Below are 22,675 nucleotides of genomic sequence, written 5' to 3' on the forward strand. Positions count from 1 at the left end.
ACTTGGAGTACTTTGGCTTTGAGCCATCCAGGATCAGGGGTTTTCCATCATCTATAATTGAAATCCCTTTGAGAAAGCAAATCAAGTATTTTGACTTATCCTGTATTTCTCTTTGAGAGAATTCCTATTTTTAAACCTGTGGATATTCAGCTCCTGTAGTCCATTTCTTGCAGCAGTTATTTTCAATGTCCATTCGACTTTTCATATATTGTTCTTGTTTAGTTTCTTATGAGGAAATCGGTCCTCCTCTGCCTCTATCTCAATCTCGAGTATCGCTGTGATAGATCATCCTCTGCTTCAGTCTCAATACCTGTTTTTATCAATAGTATGTAAGCCTTTGGGCCAGGGTTGGAGGGGGCGGGTATGTTAATTCCCAAAGGAGACTGCTTTGTGCTCTATAAATACCTGTTGAATGAATGAATGAACCCTTTCCCTTCTCTCTCTCACTTCCCTCTTCCTAATTAGAATACAATATATTCTATATTTAAAATACTTTCTCCAGACTTTGCTGCCTTTTTCTCCCCCATTTCTCACAGTTCACTTTTTTATTTAAGAAGAGGCATCTCACAGTGTTCTCACTCCTTGCTCTCTTTACTGTCCTCTGAATTTTCAGGCTTTGCTTTGACATCTTCGCCCCCTTGTTAGCCTTTCCTCATCGTCGAGTCTCTTTGATGCTGCATTATTGATGCCGCATTCTTGGAAATGCTTGGTTCTTTTACCTCTGTAGCTGTTTCTTCTGTATTTCCCTTGTTGACGTCCTCCTGCTCTGTAACACTGAGCAAAATATGGCGATTTATGTTCGCGATTTGTTCCGTTCTCTCTCTGCCCTTTCTTCGCAGTATCTCAGCCGCGTGTCTGCACTTTCACCTTCGCCTGTCATCTCTGTATGGCTGATCCTCCAGTATACATAAATTGCTTTTACTACTCATTTCTGCATCACTCTTAAATACTTCCTGGATGCCAGGACTGAAATTTCTCTGTCATTGTAAAGAGCATGTGTAAAATTTGGAGTGTTAGGATCCATGTCTCAGGTGCCCATCATTAGGATGTTGCCTCCTAAACTTTCCGTGGTAACAGTCCTGCTGGCGAAGGATAGCAGCTTCCTGTGCGTTGTCTTTTCTGTCTGGAATGCCCTTTTCTTTGTTCTGTCCGGCTGTCTTTTTAAGGTCAAGTTCAGAGATCTGCACATCACCAGGATTTCTAGGATGACACTGGACCTTACTGACTTTCTAGGCTTTGAACTTCGGCCACATTCATTTATCTGTTACCTGGCGCTCCTCCTATCCTTGTGTTGTGCTGTATGTGGAATAAATCGTCTTTATTATAAATGTCTTATCTTCCAGATACCCTGTGATCTTATTCCTCTTTGTACTCCTGGTGCTCGATATATAATCAGCACTTAATAACATTTGCTGTGGATGATGGCATCCCCTTTTCATTTCCTTATCTCGTTCTATTTCTAACACTGAGATTGCTTTAAAAAACAATTAATTTTTCTTATCACCAAACAAACATTTCTTTTCCATAAATGAAATGAAGTGCTCAGACTGAGTTGAATGACAGATTTTCAGCCAGCCTCATTTGTGTTCTGCTTGGCACTCTTTACAGTACATTATAAAAGGCTTGAAATGATTGTTGGAGGAGTAACTTTTCTCCATCTTTCTTGGTCTTTTGAGTGTCATCTAAAAAGTGGGAATAAAAGAGTCATGGAAAGAGCTAGTAGGATCTTGTGGAAATGAAGTTTTCCATGGGTGAGTTCAAGTGGGGCTGAGGGAGAGCTTGAGAGGGAAAGACAGACTGTGACTAAATGAGGATGAAAATGCATGTAAAGGGACACACCCATTAGACCCAAGCAGCTTGGCAGACATCAAGGTGACACCAAACCAGCCAGGCAGAAGGGTACTTGTAGCAAAGTGGTGTATGTTTCATAAGGATAAGAATTCACATTGGGGCATTTTTGCTGTGCACCCCTACAAAAAGAAGCACTTGTTGTTGTTCAGTTGCTAAGTTGTGTTCAACTCTTTACAGCTTCATGGTCTGCAGTTGGTTTTATGATGAACTATATTTTAATAATAAATTCCTCAGCAATATAGTGATGTGACGGACACGTGGAATAAGGTAGATCCAGTTAACCTACGGTGTCTTTTCAAATCCAGGTATAAGAAATCAGCTGTGATTAAAATTTAGCTCTGTATAGACTTAAAACCTAAACTAATAAGAGTACGATTCCAGACTCAAATTAGGGAACACAAGACTTCACTTGTTTACTTGATTTTGCTTTTTTCCCATAGGGAGTTTGAAATACTGCCTTGTGATTCTGAACCAGCCTTTGGACAAATGTTTTCGTCATCTTTGGCACAAAGGTAACCTTAATTAGCATTTATATTTCTTTGCTTTCTTACTCTCCTTTGAACTAATGTGATGGTTAAGTATCCCAGAAACCAGGTGGACTACTAAAAAGTGGAATTTATAATATGCTGATTTAATTATTGAGTTATCAGAAGACGTTATTATTGCTTCTCTGCTAATCTGTTCATACACGTGGTTTCCAAGGAGTGGACCTCTAAGGACAGAATTATAATATAGCACCACTCTACTGTATATTATAACTATTATGTGGATGTTTATCCTAAGTGCTTACAAGTGTTTGTTCAAGTGTAACTATTTTTGGCTCCAGTGACAGCAGAAACCCTCCACAAGCTTCACTCATTCCAGCATTCAGTAACTAGATTGCTTCAGGATGACTGGAAGATAAAAGGAGAAGACATGTTACCAGTATATTAGAATTTCTAGGGGTGCAGAAAAGTATAGTTAAAAATGGAATTTTTTTACTGAATTAAACCTCTATGAAGTTTCATATAAGAAATAGGCTTTATTAACTCTTTTACATTATTCTTTGATTTTTATAGAATTAACTCAAGAAAGTAGTATTAAATAGCATTTGCCATTTTGAACCTCTGTTCTTTAATGAAGTCTTGTTTTATTTTTCCCTAAGGGATACTTTTGCTATGTTTTCACTGTAAGTTTTGGATCAAATTAGATAAACAGAAATCTTGATTCATGATATATTGTAGCATATTCTTGATTTTCCTTTACCAGCCCACACTAGTGTTCTTATTGTTGAGATTGTGTGTCTTAGAATGCAAATCTGTAAGGCTAATCGGCTCATATCTGGACAAAGGTAGTTGTGATACTAGAGGGAATAAATTATTATATAGATAATTTCGTAGAAAGAGTTTTTCATGTTCAATATGCTCAGGATGAAAACTCTTGGTGTTCCAGAGTTTAGCCAACTTTAAATTAGCTAACTTAAAATTTCACATTGTAGTTGTACTAACATTGCCCTAAAAGTAATCAGTTACTTAACTGTAAACTTATCTTTCATAGCACTTACTGCTTACTTCCCTGGAATTAGACAGTTATTTGGGCATCTTAACGCCAGAAGGCCTTTTTTGTCACTTTATCTCTGTTGTCTAGTGCTGTGCGTGGCACATAATTGCTTAGTAATTACAGTGATTGAAAGAAAGAATCTAATATGGTTGATATTGCTCATAAAGACCAAAGCAGACTGACGAGGCACATCTTTTTTTACCTGAACTTACTGTATCATGTTTTATAGTATTTTTAGGAGCACATGTAAACCTGTGTTTTACAGCAAACATTAGAAATTGATAAAATATTCATTGACAGGAGCTGTTAGAAACCTTGGATAATGAAAACCACATCCTAAGCCTTATATTTTGGGAGTGGTTAATAGTCCTGTTTTGCACATAGTGTGAAATGCTGTAGATTTTTGAGCTGACTGAAGTTCTTCATTTCATTAGTTTTTCTGCAGTGAATTTGATTTGAAATGTCTCAGGCCTGACGTTCACCAGATAATCAGTTCAGTTCAGTTGCTCAGTCGTGTCTATCTCTTTGCGACCCCATGAACTGCAGCCTGCCAGGCCTCCCTGTCCATCACCAACTCCCAGAGCTTACCCAAACTCATGTCCATTGAGTCGGTGATGCCATCCAACCATCTCATCCTCTGTCATCCCCTTCTCCTCCTGCTCTCAATCTTTCCTAGCATCAGGGTCTTTTCCAATGAGTCAGCTCTTTGCATCAGGTGGCCAAAGTATTAGAGTTTCAGCTTTAACATCAGTCCTTCCAAAGAAATCCCAGGGCTGATCTTCTTCAGAATGGACTGGTTGGATCTCCTTGTAGTCCAAGGAACTCTCAAGAGTCTTCTCCAATACCATGGTTCAAAAGCATCATTCTTTGGTGCTCAGCTTTCTTTATAGTCCAACTCTCACATCCATACATGACTACTGGAAAAACCATAGCCTTGAGTAGATGGACCTTTGTTGGCAAAGTAATGTCTCTGCTTTTTAACATGCTGTCTAGGTTGGTCATAACTTTCCTTCCAAGGAGTAAGCATCTTTTAATTTCATGCCTGCAGTCACCATCTGCAGTGATTTTGGAGCCCCAAAATATAAAGTCAGCCACTGTTTCCAGTGTTTCCCCAACTATTTGCCATGAAGTGATAGGACCAGATTCCATGATCTTAGTTTTCTGAATGTTGAGCTTTAAGCCAACTTTTCAACTCTCCTCTTTCACTTTCATCAAGAGGCTCTTTAGTTCCTCTTCGCTTTCTGCCATAAGGGTGGTGTTATCTGCATATCTGAGGTTATTGATATTTCTCCTGGCAATCTTGATTCCATGTCCAGTTCTAACTGTTGCTTCCTGACCTGCATACAGATTTCTCAAGAGGCAGGTTAGGTGGTCTGGTATTCCCATCTCTTTCAGAATTTTCCACAGTTTATTGTGATCCACACATTCAAAGGCTTTGGCATAATCAATAAAGCAGAAATAGATGTTTTTCTGGAGCTCTCTTGCTTTTTCGATGATCCAGTGGATGTTGGCAGTTTGCTCTTGGTTCCTCTGCCTTTTCTAAAACCAGCTTGAACATCTGGGAGTTCATGGTTCACGTATTGCTACAGCCTGGCTTGGAGAATTTTGAGCATTACTTTACTAGCATGTGAGATGAGTGCAATTGTGTGGTAGTTTGAGCATTCTTTAGGATTGCCTTTCTTTGGGATTGGATTGAAAACCGACCTTTTCCAGTCCTGTGGCCACTGCTGAGTTTTCCAAATTTGCTGACATATTGAGTGCAGCACTTTCACAGCATCATCTTTTAGGAGTTGAAATAGCTCAACTGGAATTCCATCACCTCCACTAACTTTGTTCATAGTGATGCTTCCTAAGGCCCACTTGACTAATCGTTTGATTTGCATTAAAAAATGAACACTTGGTCAGTACATGTATATGAAAGGAAGTAAAGGTATCTAAAGTGTACTGTGTACTGAAATGGTTAGATAATTCTCATTTCCCAAATAACTTTTCTTTAGGTTATTGAAATGCTAAATTCTTTCATGTATGCCTTTAGGATAATTCTTCTCATTTGGAGCCATGAACCATTATAAAAAGCAACTCTGTTAACAAAGACTAAGAAATAGGTTTTTTGTGACTCTCATAACAGAGGCTGTGGGCTTGTGCTTGTGTTGTTGTTCCTCTAAGAAATGGCAATGAAATAGGGAAACTCGGAGCTTGAGCAGATTTTCACAAAAGAATGTCCCAGAAAAAAGCAGCATCGGTGGTTTGGGGGAAGAGCCAGAATTATGTCTTAAAAGATTTCATTTCAGCGAGTAAGTCATGGCTGGAGGCTGCCCTGCTGTTTCTGTTGAGCTAATTTATGTGTGCAGAATTTTCTGTAACTTCTGTGGATGTGAAGATTTGGCAAGAGCAGAAATTAAGTAAATGGTGAGAACTGACCACAAAACCAAAACACACGAAAATTTGAAGGCTACTGCATAGCATAAGTCTCTTATATAAAAGTCTATATTTTATCTTTAACCTATTTGTGAAAGGCTTCTGTTGAGTAGGGATTTCTTGAGATTCCTTTCAAAGGAAAGACTACTTTGAAGATGTTAGTTTACATGTTATAAAATCTAGTTTAAATGACTTACAAAAGAGCTTCAAGGGAGATTAAAATTATAAAAGTTTTTGAATGTGTTTTCCCTCTACCACATCATGAAGTTTTAAGGATTTTTTGGTCACAATTCTTGGAATATACCCCTACCTGTCTAACATTATGTAGTCTGGATTTAATCTGGGGACATAAAATAAATGTTTGATAGGTAGTAGATAAATAAAATGACAGGCTAGTTAGTATCTCACCAAGTGCTCTATGGCAATCAGAGATTATTGGCCTTTATGACTATTGCTGTTATATTTCTTAACCTCCCTCCCTCCCTCCCTTGCTTTTTTTTTTTCCCCTTAAGCCAGGCTTTCTCTTCCAGTAAATGTCTTTTTCACCCTGAAATATATAGCAAGTGAAAGAAACAGAGATGTCTGTGTTTGAATGGCTCTGGTTATTTCTTGTTGTGGGTCAGTGTTTTTCATCTCGGGATCACCAAGCTTACTGGGTCCTCACAGGTGGTAGGAGAGGTCTCTTGAGTTAGATGAAATTGAAATACAAAAAAAAAGAAATAAGAAACCCACAGACATTCATTTATGTGGGATAAGGTTGCATAGATTGATCATATATCAGGTTTCTAGGAGTTTGACTTCCTGAAGTACATCCTCATTTTTAACATGAGTTCCTGGCCTCAACCTGCCTCTTGCATTTGATCTGCAGAACAGTGGTGACCATATTAATCAGATTATGAATCGATGATCAGGGTATGTCAATGCCACGTGTTTAATCTTTGGCCTTATAGCTTTTTCCTCTAATAAGCAATTACTTTCCTTTACTGGGTGTCTGTCTCTCTTATTCCCCTGGAAACCAACCTTAAGATCACATGAAGATATGGGCAATGTACTCTGTTCATTTTGGGTGAGGCTTAAATCATAAGATATTTTGACAGATCCGGTGGGTCTTACAGGTTAAAGGGAGGCACATGTGACAATTGATGAATTGAAAAACAAGGTCTTTGGTTTCATAGTATCATTTTTTCCCCTTCTGGTCTGTTTGTAGTGGACCTATTGAGGCCCTTCTGTGTCAGGCATGGGGCTCGAGGCTGGGGGTGGGACTTTGGGCTCTGGGTTTTGGTTGGAATGGAGAGCGGGTGGGGCAGGAAAGGTTCAGGTGGGACTCTGGGCTCTCAGTTGTGGTTGGATCTTCCCTGGCGGGGAGGGAAGATGGGGTTGTGGAGGCATAAGTTTGCAGCCTGTTCTTGATGACAGCATCTTCATCAAGAGCCACAAGGCCTCAGAAGGAACGTGCTGTATCCCTGCTTCTCAATAGCTGTGAACCTATTGTAGCATGTGATTAATTGCATCTGCTTGGCTCATGTCTGTATGCTTGTCTTTCTCTAAAGAAAAACACTTTAGCTGAATAAATATTTTTTAACAGAATCACGACTTGCTCCACTAATTTTACTGATTTTGTGCTAGTGATCAGTATTGCCATCAGGTTGAAGTTGGAAGTGCCGTAGATCTGCTATAAAGCACCTTGTTGTACTGACCCTTTCTTTTGTGAATTATGCACCCCAGGACTGTTTTCTCCTGATGACTTGAAGTGAAGCTCAACCAAAGTTAAAGATTTACAGTATGTGAAGTTTTCTTTTTCCTCTCCTTTTCTACTACTGTCTCTCTATTCCGTGGGACTTTTCTTCTTTCACTTCTGGTGTCCATTTTGTTTATTTTCATTAAGAGAAATTGGATACTTGTAATTTTTATATGTACATTGGTTGGTAGCTTTAAAATACTTGGTATATTAAAGAAATAGCTATTTCATTCCTATTGTATGTATTTGTATACATTATGTCTATTAGAAGAATTCCAAAGAAAACGTTTTTGATAATCACCTTGAAAGTTCAGAATCACCTTAGGGTTCTTCCTAAAGCTGACTGAAAGGGCTAGTCATAGTCCATCTTTTTGGGTTTGTTTTTTGGAGTGTGTTTCTAATATGGTTTTTCCTCTGTCCTCATCTACTGCTGCTACCCCATCCTATGTATTTAATGACTGATATAATTGAACTGCCTTCTTTTTTCTTTTTTTTGTTGCCTGAAATAGATTTTTATTATACTTATTCATCTTTCAACCTTTGACTCATCTTTAAAGGTCTGCTTCAAATGCCACCTCCTGTGTATAAAAGCTTCCTTACTTAGTGTGCCCAGGTAGAGATTTTCTCCCTAGTATTTGTCCTTTGCTTCTCTTACTTAGAAGTATCACCTGATCCCTCCTTGAGGCTCAGCTTCTTAAAGAAGGATACAGAATGCTTAGCAGAGGTGTTTTCCTCCTGGTTCTGGTGAGACTAGCCTGGGAGCAGCCATTGTAGGTCATCCTAGCAATTGCTGAAGGTCAGGGTCTGTCTTTGGTTCTTTCTAGATGCTGGAAATCCTTTTTCCTGCTGTGAACCAGTTAGCGGGCAGCAGGTGTATGCGCACACACTCTCTTCCCCTGCAGCCAGGATTCCTCTCGTTTCTCAGCCTAGGTTGGGTCCCTTTGCTACTTCTGCTGAACTGGAGCTCTGTTGACCAATTTCTTTTTTCTTCTGCTCTAAGACTCCCAAGTGCTTACTTTGTATTTCCTAGTGTAACCAATCAGAACTGCTATTTTCATTAATCTCACCTCTTTTCCTCATAGCTCATGTGCAAAGAATATATTCCTTTTTTGCCTCTTTCATTTTATGTCTTTGACAGTTGAAGTGGTAACAGATGTGTCATTGGAATATATCCTCTTTGTCCATTAAGGTATTATGGTAAGGTATATCTTTTATTATAGAGAAGAGTATAAAATTATGCAGTTAAGCAACACCCTTATCTTCTGACTTTAATTTCTAAAGAGATTTACTGTATATTTTCATTGCAGTTCTTGTAATGCCCCTTTCTTAATTTCTTTGTGAGAACAGTAGATTAACCTTATTTTTGAGAAAATACATGCCTCAGTTTTACCCTAGATTTTTATCTTTAACTATAGAAATATATGTGCTTTTTAAAGATTTAAAACATCATTTTTATAATGAGACAGTGACAGTCCCCATTAGCTATTTAATATTTCCTTCATTATTTGCTTTATACTTGCATTTTTTCTGTTTCATTATTGCCCATGAAATGATTTTTATGTGTATTTGAACCATCAGTTAAGGTAGTAGATGAAATGCTGTGACTAAATGGGCAAATGCCCCTAAAATAGAGATTGCCAGGCCATGTGACTCTGTGTCCTTTCTGGCAGCTAGTGTAGAGGCTTTGACTGCCTGTTTTACTGTTTTTTTAATGCCATGTAGATCTGTGTCCTAACTGGTATGTTGGTGTTTAATGTAACTAGAAAATGGCTTCAAGTTAGTATGGCTACTTATATTTTAGTAAATATAAATGTATATATATTATATAAACATACATTTTTAAAACTCATTCATTCATTTATTTACTTACATTTGCTCCATGTTAATTTACAGGGACACACACACACTTGCACACAGACTTTTCTGCTGATGTTAAGCCTCATAAAGTAAGCCTGATGTGTGATTAGTTACAAGACTCTAAGCATGTTGTTAACAGTCACCCTTGGTAGGGAAGCTCCGCAGGACCTTTGTGGTACTGTGTCCTCACTGAAACAGTGTAAAAGTAAAACACAAGCGAAAAACTCCAAAGCATTCTAGAATTCTATCTCTGCACTAAGCAGACAGCTGAATGCTGCAGAAACCTAGTTAAAAATGAAGCATCACCTTTAGGTCAACTATCCAAAAGTGAATTCAACATTTTGCATTTCTTTTTTTAAAATATAAATTTATTTATTTTAGTTGGAGGTTAATTACTTGACAATATTGTATTGGTTTTGCCACACATCAACATGAATCCGCCGCAGGTATACACATGTTCCCCATCCTGAACCCCCCTCCCTTCTCCCTCCCCGTACCATCCCTCTGGGTCGTCTCAGTGCACCAGCCCCAAGCATCCAGTATCATGAGTTGATGGTGTCCAACTCTTTAGAAGGTATCCCGTCACTTTCCCAGTCAGAGTGCTCAGGTCCTAGGTGGCCTTCCCTAAAATGCAGACATTGTCATGTTCACAGCACTTCCAAGAAATTTGTTACAGAGACATAAAGTTTTCTCCATGGTAGCTTTTCTCCATTCACTTGTAACATAGAGCTTATTCAGTTAGTTTGAAGGTCTTCTGAAAGAGTAGTCTTTGGAGAAGCAGTTGGAGAAACATGGTGCGAATCACCTCTTTTTACCCACATTGTGAATTGTTATCTTACCCTTAAGAATCTGGAAACATTTATTTTTACCCCGTCCTGCTTTAAAGTTTGATCTCTAAATACTATGATGTGTTACATAAATAGTAATGTTCCTATGTGTGTTAATTTTTTGTCCCGCTTTGCTTAGTGGCTTATCCCTTGTAATAGTTTCTTTGAAGGCAAGCTGCTGAAAGTTTATTTTTAGAGAGAGTGCATGCGTGCTCAGTCATGTCTGACTTTTTTGAAAACCCATGGACTGTAGCCCACCAGGCTCTTCTGTCCATGGGATTTTCCAGGCAAGAATACTAAAGAGGGTAGCCATTCCCTTCTCCAGGGCATCTTCCTGACCCAGGAATCAAACCTGCATCTCTTGCATCTCCTGCATTGGCAGGCGGATTCCTTACCACTGCACCTGGGAAGATCATGCTACTTATTTGATTATAAGTCAGTTTAGGCCGGAGGAGAAGGGGACGACAGAGGATGAGATGGTTGGATGGCATCACCGACTCAATGGACATGAGTTTGAGTAAACTCTGGGAGTTGGTGATGGACAGGGAGGCCTGGCGTGCTGCGATTCATGGGGTCGCAAAGAGTCGGACACGACTGAGCAACTGAACTGAAAGTCAGTTAAAGAACATTACCACTGGCTAATATTTGTGTACAATTACAGAGTAAAACTAAGGTGAACATTTTTGGAGTCCTGGTCTTTGGGGAAAGCTGAGCCTCTCTGAGCATTTGATTTCCCAGTAATAGCTGCTCAGAGTCTCAGAAAGAAGCTACCATTGGGAAACAGAAAAACTAGTAAGAGGATGACCTCTTTCCTGCTTCACTCAGAAGTTTGGGTGCGAGGAAATCTGATCTGTATCCTTCTGTATCTGAATTTACCGGCAGCGTTTGGAACGAACTGAATGGGGCATCATAGGGGTAAATCACAGGGCAAAACACTTGTTTAAGCTAGTAGGGGAGTAACTATTTGTTGTTGTTCAGTTGCTAAGTCATGTCCGACCCTTTGTGACCCCATGGACTGCAGTATGCCAGGCTTCCCTGTCCTTCATGTTCTCCCGGAGTTTGCTCAAATTCATCTCCGTTGAGTTGGTGATGGTATCTGCCATCTCATTCTCTGCCGTCCCCTTCTCCTTTTGCCTTCAACCTTTCCCAGCATCAGGGTCTTCTCTAATGAGTTGCTTCTTTGCATTAGGTGGCCAAAGTATTGGACTTTCAGTATCAGTCCTTTGAGTGAATATTCAAGGTTGATTTCCTTTAGGGTTGACTGGTTTCATCTCCTTGCTGTCCAAGGCATCTCAGGAGTCTTCTCCAGCACCTCAGTTCAAAAGCATCAATTCTTCAGTGCTCAGTGGAGGAAATAGTCTATAATTTTGAATGTATTCAATATAACTGAACAGTGTGCAGTGTTAGATACCTATAATAGCAGGATCTCTGTGGAAGTGAAATAGTGATACCCTTTAATAAGACGTCCTGCCATCTCAATCATTATCATAAATTTGGTTTTTAAGGGATTTGCTGGTTATGACTACCTGGATAGGTAGAATATCATGTGCGTCTTTGTCATTTAATTGCATCCAAGCAAAGATCCAGCTGATACTTTAGCTGGGAAAATGCTAGGCTTTAGGGTATCTGAATTTTCATTCAGATGATCCAGGAAGCATCTGTTCTACTGATGAGCAGATTAGTCATTAGACTTAAGAATCCTGTAACGGTGAGGCTTAGCACAGTTTATTGAACTACCAAATTGACACTATTTGTGTCATTTTCTGTTCTTAGTGGTTCACAGAACTTATGCTTTGAGCACATTTAAGTGAGCATTGAGCCAAAGATCTGATGAGCAATTTGCATACTTGGTTCTGGTCCATTAAACAAAACAGTTATGTACAAGCTGTAGTCCCTGTAAATAAGGCTGGCAGGAAAGATCTGTCCCACTCATACAGAAACATTTGAGGACTACAAAAAGTCATTTAAATAGATGCCATTTTAATATATTAGTGATACAGAACAAAATGTGTGTAGTCTGATTTGAGGCTGGAAATAGAATTTATGACTCTCATCCCAAGGTGATGGCCCATTGCTGTTGAATTAGATCTTTCATTATTTTGAGTGTTATAAATGTCAGATATTAGGGACCTCAATGTTATTTTCTTAGGATTCACTCTCAGATCATCGTGTTGTGTGATGCTTTGTCTCAGTAACTACATTATCATAGGGCAGTGAAGAAACTGAAACCAAAGCCTGAAGTACTGCATAGCTGTAAGGCATTTATAATTCTCCTGCTATACGTCCTAATTTCATGGTACTTTGTATGAACTGTTGTCTATGTGCATGCGTGCTCATTTGCTCAGTTCATGTCCAACTCTTCGCGACCCCATGGACTATAGCCCAACAAGCTCCTCTGCCCATGGAGTTTTCCAGTCAAGAATGCTGGAGTAGGTTGCTATTTCCTCCAGGTTATCTTCCCCACTGAGATATTGAACTTGTATGTCTTGTATTTCCTGCATTGGAAGGTGGATTCTTTACCCTGCACCACCTGGGAAGCCCATGAACTGTTGTACTTGATATTTAAAAAAGAAAAGTAATTTTAAAATACCAAGTTTTCACAGTATAGCATTTTCTAATATGTCTACTGAGAGTAAAAAAAATCCAGTATTTCCTTTTTAAATTCATATCTTTTCCCATTGTTGGTGTCAAAAAATAATAAAGGCCGATGATGGTTATTTCCTCCCCAGTAAGTCATAAATGTGCTTCCCGTTGGTAAAGAATTGGCCTGGCAATACAGAAGAACCACGGGTTGATTCCTGAGTCGGGAAGATCTGCTGGAGAAGGGATAGGCTACCCACTCCAGTATTGTTGGGCTTCCTTTGTGGCTCAGCTGGCAAAGAATCTGCTGATAATGCAGGAGAGCTGGGTTCGATTCCTGGGTTGGGAAGATCCCCTGGAGAAGGGAAAGGCTACACACTCCAGTATTCTGGCCTGGAGAGTTCCGTGGTCTGGATGGTCCATGGAGTCGCAGAGTCAGACATGTGCGACTTTCACTTTCAACTCATAAATATATGACTGTAGAATTAGTGTTATAAAATATTTTATTTAAAATTCATGTCAGCAAAACCAATACAGTATTATAAAGTAAAATAAAGTAAAAATAAAAAGTTAAAAAAAATAAAATTCTTACACCCTTTAGTTAGAATTTATCCATCCTATACATACGTTGTTGTTCAGTTGCTAAGTCGTGTCCGACTCTTTGCGACCCCATGGACTGCAGCATGCCAGGCTTCCCTGTCCCTCACTATTTCCTGGAGTTTGCCCAAGTTCATGTTCATTGAATCAGTGATGCTATCCAGCCATCTCATCCTCTGTCATCCTTTTCCTAAATATATATATGTTGAAAATGTGTGAAACACATTCCAAAGTAATAGAAGTTAATGGATAATAACAGACTCTTCCAGAATATTTTTCAAATTCTACTCCTGCCCTTAAGATAAATTGTTGCATAATTTTGTTATGAAGATCAAAGTGTCAAAAAATGGCCCCTCCCCTCTTGTGTTACATCATTACCTTTAATAACAGGAGGGTATTTCGACTTGTTCAGTGACATGATATGTCTTTGGGATGTTTCTAGGAGTCTAAGAGGGAGATTGTACAGGATAGATTAAATGCAATGTGTATTTTCAATTGTCAGCAACTTTTGATTATGTTAAAAAAAAAAACAGATTGGTAATACTATGTTTAAAACATACTGATCATTACCAGCCTGTATCATTCATTTGACAAATAGTAATTTGATATATAATTTATCATTGGTTACAAATCCAAGCCTGTCTTTCTGGTTTATGATTATTTTATACATCTTATTTACAGTGATCAGCCCTTTACCTGGGGTTTCACTGGCAATTTAATTATGATTCACAGCATTGTGCATCCTTTGTGTTCAACAGCATATAGAACACTACAGGAATGAGAAGAGAGGCATTATCTTTTTACTGGCCAGAAATAAGCAGGGTTTGTCATCTGAGAGAAAGAAAAGATAAACATAAGCTGAAATTTGCAGGAGTATGGTTGTGAATGTCCATAGAAAGCAAATTTAGGGATCTTGAGATATAAATATGCCAGCCTAAGCTTATAGTTTATGTTAAATAGTTTAACATAATAGACTTTATTGTGTATGGCTTATCCATGTCCATATGCTTAAATTCGTGGGATCCTCTGTTGCTTTATGTAGGCAGGACTGTTAGTTTGGTTTTCTTTTATCATTTTTTAAAAATCTCAATTAGTACTGAATGAAAGACATCTTTGAGAAAATATATTTTTATTTGTAGCATTCAATAGGCCTTTAAGGACTGTCTTGCAAAACTCTGGTTAAATAAAATGCCATCTCTTGTTGGAATGAGATAGGGTTATTGTCATAATGGAACACTGTTTCTAGTTTTTATGGAACATTTTTAGCAGAGGTGTCAATTATAACTTCCATTCCACTTGTGCCTTTTTATAACTTGTCTTACATAACAAAGCAAAAAATAATGTTTATGTAACAAATTAGTCTAACACTGTTATTTTTTCTAATGATAATGGAATTATAAGCATGCTTTAATAGCCTCTTAATACTTTCTTAAAGAGGTGAACTGTTGATCATCTCAAAGTAAAAACATAAATCGAGATGTATCTCCTTTCTGGGTTTTAAAGAAGTGACGTTCTTTTTTGCCACAGAAGAAAAATAAATAGAAAGCATATATAAATTTTTTTCTTTGTAAATAGAAAGCAATCTTTCCACACTTAACAACATTAAAATCTGTGTGCACATCACTCTACATATGTTTAGTTAAATTTGGAATCAGTTCAGTTCAGCTGCTCAGGCATGTCTGACTCTGCGACCCCCTGGACTGCAGCACACCAGGCTTCCCTGTCCATCACCAATTCCCAGAGCCTTTGCAAACTCATGTCCATTGAGTTGGTGATGCCATCCAGCCATCTCATCCTCTGTCGTCCCCTTGTCCTCCTGCCTTCAATGTTTCCCAGCATCAGGGTCTTATCCAGTGAGTCAGTTCTTCACATCAGGTGGCCAAAGTATTGGCGTTTCAGCTTTAGCATCAGTCCTTCCAGTGAATATTCAGGACTGATTTCCTTTAGGATGGACTGGTTGGACTTCCTTGCAGTCCAAGGGACTCTCGAGAGGATTCTCCAGCACCACAGTTCAAAAGCATCAATTCTTTGGTGCTCAGCTTTCTTTATAGTTCAACTCTCAAATCCACACCTGACTACTGGAAAAACCATAGCTTTGACTAGATGGACTTTTGTTGGCAAAGTAATGTCTGTGCTTTTTAATATGCTGTCTAGATTGGTCATAGCTTTTCTTCCAAGGAGCAAGTGTCTTAATTTCATGGCTGCAGTTACCATTTGCAGTGATTTTGGAGCCCCCAAAAATATAGTCTCTCACTGTTTCCACTGTTTCCCCATCTATTTGCAGTGAAGTGATGGGACCAGATGGCATGATCTTCGTTTTCTGAATGTTGAGTTTTAAGGCAACTTTTTCACTCTCCTCTTTCACTTTCATCAAGAGGCTCAGTAGTTCTTCACTTTCTGCCATAAGGGTGGTGTCATCTGCATATCTGAGGTTATTGATAATTCTCCTGTCAATCTTGATTCCAGCTTGTGCTTCATCCAGTTCAGCATTTCTCTTGATGTACTCTGCATGTAAGTTAAATAAGCAGGGTGACAATATACAGTATTCCTTTCCCTATTTGGAATCAGTCTGTTGTTCCATGTCCAGTTCTAACTGTTGCTTCTTGACCTTTATACAGATTTCTCAAGAGGCAGGTCAGGTGGTCTGGTATTCCCATCTCTTTCAGAATTTTCCACAGTTTGTGGTGATCCACACAGTCTAAGGCTTTGGCATGATCAGTCAAGCAGAAGTAGATGTTTTTCTGAGCTCTCTTGCTCTTTCGATGATCCAGCGGATGTTGTGGAGACGGTGATGGTAACCCACTCCAGTACTCCTGCCTGGAAAATCCCATGGATGGAGGAGCCTGCTAGGCTGCAGTCCTTGGGGTTGTTAAGAGTCGGACACGACTGAGTGACTTGACTTTCGCTCTTCACTTTCATGCATTGGAGGAGGAAATGGCACCCACTCCAGTATTCTTGCCTGGAGAATCCCAGGGACGGGAGAGCCTGGTGGGCTGCTGTCTATGGGGTCGCACAGAGTTGAACACGACTGAAGCGACTTAGCAGCAGCAGCAGCGGATGTTGACAATTTGATCCCTGCATCCTCTGCCATTTCTAAATCCAGCTTGAACATCTGGAAGTTCACGATTGACATACTTCTGAAGTCTGGCTTGGAGAATTTTGAGCATTACTTTTCTAGTGTGTTAGATGAGTACAGTTGTGCAGTAGTTTGAACATTCTTTGGCATTGCCCTTCTTTGCGATTGTAGTGAAAACTGACCTTTTCTAGTCCTGTGGCCACTGCTGAGTTTTCCAAATTTGCTGGCATATTGAGTGCAGCACTTTCACAGTATCATCTTTTAGGATTTGAATTAGCTCTACTGGAATTCCATCACTTCCACTAGCTTTGTTTGTAGTGATGCTTCCTCAGGTCCGCTTGACTTCACATTCCAGGATGTCTGGCTCTAGGTAAGTGATCACACCATCATGGTTATCTGGGTCATGAAGATCTGTTTTGTATAGTTCTTCTGTGTATTCTTGCCACCTCTTTTTAATATCTTCTGCTTTTGTTAGGTCCATACCATTTCTGTCCTTTATTGAGTCCATCTTTGCACGGAATTTTCCGTTCATACCTCTGATTTTCTTGAAGAGCTCTCTAGTCTTTCCCATTCTGTTGTTTTTCTCTATTTCTTTGCATTGATCCCTGAGGTATAGAAATGGTTTGGAGGTTCTGTTTGTAGGAAATTATTTTTATATTGTGTTGGTGACATTTCTCATCGTCCTGAAAGCATGTACCCATAAACTCTTATAACCAAGTAACTTAGATGATAAAGAATCTACCATCTAAGATTCTATCGATGTGGGAGACCCGAGTTCAATCCCTGAGTTGGAAGATCCCCTGGAGTAGGAAATGGCACCCCACTCCAGTATTCTTGCCTGGCGAATTCTGTGGATAAGGAGTCTGGAGAGCTGCAGTTCATGGGTTGCACAGAGTCCGACACGACTGAAGCACCTCATCATGGCTGCATGCATTGGAGAAGGAAATGGCACCCCACTCCAGTATTCTTGCCTAGAGAATCCCAGGGACAGAGGAGTCTGGTGGGCTGCTGTCTGGGGTCGCAGAGTCGGACACGACTGAAGTGACTTAGCAGCAGCAGAGCAATTAACACTTTCACTTTTATATAGACTCCTGAGACCTTTCCCATCTCTATTGTTCATTCAGTTTAACCAAAAATTGAGAATGAGATGTGAATGTGGATGTTTTATTCTTTATTAGGCACAATTGACGTTCAAGTTTCAGAAAGGAAAACAGCTACGCAGTCTCTTATTCAAACAGTTGTAGGTATAGTGAGTTTTGATTCATTCACTGTATATCTCCTCAAACTGAAAATTTTTTCTGCTAGCCTGACTTTTAGAAGTTACAAACCATAAATGTCAGACTTCCAATCAGTATGATAATAACTTGGTAGAGAGTTACCCATTTTCCTTTATTCTGTCTCCTCACTGTGAGACTAATGAGACTTCTTATTTTGAATGTTGACCTTGGTACTTGGCGATCTTTTGACACTGAAGCAGATTTCAGTTATATTTACTATTTGATGCTCATTGTGTCAGGAACATTCACTTATTATTTTATATGAGGATTTTTAATCCTTACTGGAAACTTGTTGGAACAAACTGGAAATGGTATTTCTATTGCATTTCAACTTTAGAGTCAATGTAGAATTTACTTCCACCTACCAGTGAGGATTTCGTTTCCCCTTTTCACATTTTTATATTGTCATGCTGTTGGTGGTGGTGTCTTTCTTTCTTTTTTTAAAAATTTTTGAATACTGAACCAATAATACTATCACCTGCCTTTTATATTCAGTTTGGAATAAAAATTAAAACAATTTATTGATTGTGGTACATGGATAGTGTCACTTTTGTGAAACTAAGAAGCATCTTACTTCTAGTAAAATTTGTTAGTAGTGAATTGAACTTTTTTTTTCCTTTCAGTTTTATGGATGATACCAGCATAGTTCTGTAACTTACTTTAAGGCAAACAGTAAATATGTCAACAAAATAAATGAGGAGAAATTAGAGATAAATAGCAGGTTATTCACAGTCATGGAATGGAAAATTGTAAAATAGCGTGAACTTAAGAATATATATATAGAAGAAGATTTATTGCTGAACTTTCTGTTATTACCTGTATTCTTTTTTGTTTCTTATATTTATCAAAAGAGCCTTAAGATGACATCTAATTGATGTTTGGTTCATAAAAGTAAGTGGTTATTATACCTGATTGATTAATTGGGTGCTGTCATTATTTTTATTTCATTTGACCTTTTCGGATCCTTTATTTTCAGCTTCAGGATCGTAAATAAAAGTGAGAAGAAACATTTTTCCAAGACAAGCTAATGGGTGTTTGCCACTTACTTTTATCTCCTTATAACAGCAATAAACAGGCATGGTTTTGTTTCTCATTAACTCACAAAATTCTGATCAGCTTCTTCAGATTTCCATGATCCTCATCTATTTTCTTTTCTTTCTTTTTTTTTTTTTTTTTCTCCCCTTCTTATTTGGAATGATTAAGATCTTACTTTGGCACCTTAGATGACATAATGAATGATAATGGTACTTTTAATTTTTAAACTATTAGAAACGTTCTTAAACTGATAACTGTTCTGTTAATACTACTGAAGGAAATTAAAGAATTAGAGAACACATTTTTATTCTTGAGTATTTAGAAAGTAAGTTCACTAGTATTGTGAAGGGAAAAATACAAATGTTTCTCAATATGCATATTCCAAAACAACAACCAAAGCAAAAAATCCTACATGTGCAGAGTCAGAGAACATTTTCCAATGTCAAAAATTCATTTCTCTTCATTTTATTAGGGAAATGGGCTGTTTCCTGAACAGACTTTATAAGGCTGAATGAGCCACTATTCCTTTGAGCTTTTGGAGATAAGCATTGTATAGTATACTAATAAATAAAGTGAGAAGACCTTTCATGAGATTTAAATTCATTAGCACAGCAGGAACAGCAATCATAAGAAACAATCAGGTTTTTTAAAAAATAAAATAACTTTAAATTGAAGTATAGTTGATTTATACTGTTGTGTTAGTTTCATATGTAGAGCACAGTGATTCAGTTATACATTTATATCTATTTTCAGGTTCCTTTCCATGTAGGTTATTGCAAAATACTAAGTATCGTTCCCTGTGCTATACAGTAGGTCCTTTGTGGTTTTCTAGTTTGTCTATAGTAGTGTGTATATGTTAATAAAGAATCAGGTTTTAAGTGGACACTAACGGCAGAAGTGGCTCAGCTTCCCTTGTAGCTCAGTTGGTAAAGAAACTGCCTGCAATGCAGGAGACCTGGGTTTGATCCCTGGGTTGGGAAGATCCCCTGGAGAAGGAAATGGCAACCCACTCCAGTATTCTTTCCTGGAAAATCCCATGGACAGAGAAGCCTGGCAGGCTGTAGTCCATGGGGTTGTAGGAGCTGGACACTGCTTAGCCACTAAAACATACAATGTCAGAAATGGAGACTGTGTTTCTCCCTTCAGTTTTTCTCTGCTTCCAACTCTTTTGTTACCTTCAGTAAGTGTATAAGCAGGACTTGAAAAACAATGTGTTACCTCCTCCCTGTCTGCTCCCCAGCTTTGCTTTATAACTTCTTGGAGAACCGCAGTAGGTACTTTTAATCAAGCAGCATGGATGTTTTTCATGGGGAATTACATTTAATAGAATTGTTTTAGTTTTCACCATTCAATGTTGGATTAATATTTGTTTTCTAATTGCTAACTGATGCCAGCTGTTATTCCTGGCCAGAAATATGCTCTCCACCATATAGATATCTCTATATATGTCTCTCAAGTAGTTAGCACATTAGAAACCACTTCATCTTTCTCTTAAATTCAAAACTTCTGAGGGCTTTAACATCACTCTGAAGCCAGCCTTAACCCTATACTCTTTTTTCAACTTTAAAAATATCACTATTGTTTTTTTCTTTACAGTGTTTCCATATACTGATTAATTCTTTCTCCTGCCAGTTAATGTCAGTTCATTTCAGTCACTCAGTCATGTCCGACTCTTTGCAACCCCAATGACCGCAGCATGCCAGGCTTCCCTGTCCATCACCAGCTCTCGGAGCTTGGTCAAACTCATGTCCATTGAGTCGGTGATGCCATCCAACCATCTCTTCATCTGTTGACCGCTTCTTCTCCTGCCTTCAATCTTTTCCAGCATGAGGGTCTTTTCTGAGTCAGTTCTTCACATCAGGTGGCCAAGGTATTGGAGCTTCAGCTTCAGCAGTTAATCTCTTTGAGGTACTAATCCTGTCCTTGTCAGTTGGAGTTGTTCTCAGAATTATCTGCCTCCCTGTGATCATTTTCTCTCCATATCCTATGTATCCTGTTTATTATTTAAATAATTTTGTTGAAGTACAGTTACTGTGTATTATATAAGTTACAAGTGTACAATAGTGACCCATAGCCTTTTAAAGGTTATACTGCATTTATAGTTATTGTAAAATATATCCCCCTTGTGGACAATGTATCCTTGTAGCTTATTTCATACCTCACAGTTTGTGCTTCTTAATTCCCCACTCCTCTACTGCCCCTCCCTTTAGATTCATTTAGGCAGGTCATTTTGGTAGGTCCCTAAGCTTTGAAGGTGTCACCACTACCTGCACAGGCAAATTTTGATTGCTTAGGCTTCTGGGCTTTTATAGTTAACACTGTTTACTATCCTTGCTCATATATGTCATCTTTTCAAGAAAACTCCTAACCGTTGAGGTCTTCGGCTTCTGCCTCTCATTCTGGGGCTCAGCACCACCCCTTGCGTCACCTTAAGTAGAATTTCTGTTACTACCCTCTGCCTACCTGCTCGCCTTTCTTCCTGTCAGCCTGCCAGTCTGTGCCAATTCGTTTACTGTTATTTCATGCCCTGAATTTCCCACTTGAAGAAATTAGTCTGTCAGCTAGCTATTTCATCCGACCTCCTCATTTTTTGGTAGACACCAGTTTCTGTTTTTTTAGACTTCCAAGATATCCACAACCAGTTTCTTTTCAGAGAACGTTATTATGTTGTCTTCTGAGTCTTTGCTAACATGAGAGCTCTGTGTATTGTATGCCAAGGAAAATCACCTTGTAGAGTATACAGTATTTCAAATTTAAAGTGTGGAAAACACATGAAGTCTTCATTTTGTATACTTTGTATTTTTTATCATCTTCCCTGCCGTGAAAGTGGTAAGTTAATATTATTTCTGTTAGTAAAGTTGTCACAGAACTCTTGCTTTTTACATTTAAACAACTCACTCCAAATGCTGTTTGGACAGTTCAGACATGTTTCTTCCAGGTGATAGTGTCTGTCGTCTCTGTGTAGGGTGTACAGTATCTTTCCTAATCTAGTAAAACTTCCCCAGTATAAGCTGTGTTTTCCATATGGTAATACCCAGCATCTTAATGAAAATTACCCTTAGCATTAAAGAGTGAATTCAAAGCTGATGTTTTCAGGAGATACTTAATAAAAATAGTGAAACATTTTATTTTAAAGGACCCGTCAGTGAAAGTGAGACGATAACCCACAGTATGGGAAGAAATATTTGCCAATCACATGTTTGAGAAGAGACATATGTATAGGATTTTTCAGGATCTCTTACAACTCATAAGAAGATACATGGCCCAACTGAAAAATGTGCAAAGGATCCAAATAGACACTTTTCCGATGAAGATAGACACACGGCCGACATGTACGTGGAAAGATGCACCGTATCATTAGCCAGCAGGGAAATGCAAATGAAAAAACTACGAGGTACCTCCTTGTACTCAACAAGATTGCTGGAATCAGAGAGGGAAAGGGCGAGTGAGGGTGTGAAATACTCAGTGCTCCCATACGCTTTGGTGGAAATGTAAGATGGTACAGGGACTTTAGAGGATAGTCGGTCACTCCATTAAGTGCTTACCTATGCAGTTGCCATTTGACCCTGCATTGTTCCACTCGGTTATATCTAACAACTTAGATATAATTTCAGTATCATAAAATTAACATATTAAAGAATTCAGTGGTCTTAGAATATTCAGAGACTATTCTGTCATCCATCACCAGAGAATAACTATCCATCACCATCAGAGAATATTTATCCATCTAAAATTCTAATTTTTAGAATGTTTCCATCACTCTAAAAAAAAAACCGATACCTTTTAATATCCCTCCCCTAACTCCTTATCCACTAGTATATTCTCTTTCTGTAGATTTACCTGTTGTAGATATTTGATATGAACGGAACTGCATGTGTGC

At 38.6% G+C, this 22,675-nt stretch overlaps 1 protein-coding gene across 2 annotated transcripts in view; it reads left to right on the forward strand.

Moving 5' to 3' along the window:
* The window catches only part of TPK1 (thiamin pyrophosphokinase 1), a 383,898-nt gene that overhangs the window by 93,210 nt on the left and 268,013 nt on the right, over positions 1 to 22,675 (forward strand). For both annotated transcript variants that reach the window (XM_018046829.1, XM_018046830.1), the window contains exon 3: positions 2,292 to 2,363. In XM_018046829.1, coding sequence (XP_017902318.1) covers positions 2,292 to 2,363 — 72 coding nt within the window. The remainder of the gene's footprint in view (positions 1 to 2,291; positions 2,364 to 22,675) is intronic.

The sequence above is a fragment of the Capra hircus genome, chromosome 4 (assembly GCF_001704415.2).
Source record: "Capra hircus breed San Clemente chromosome 4, ASM170441v1, whole genome shotgun sequence".
Taxonomy (NCBI): domain Eukaryota; kingdom Metazoa; phylum Chordata; class Mammalia; order Artiodactyla; family Bovidae; genus Capra; species Capra hircus.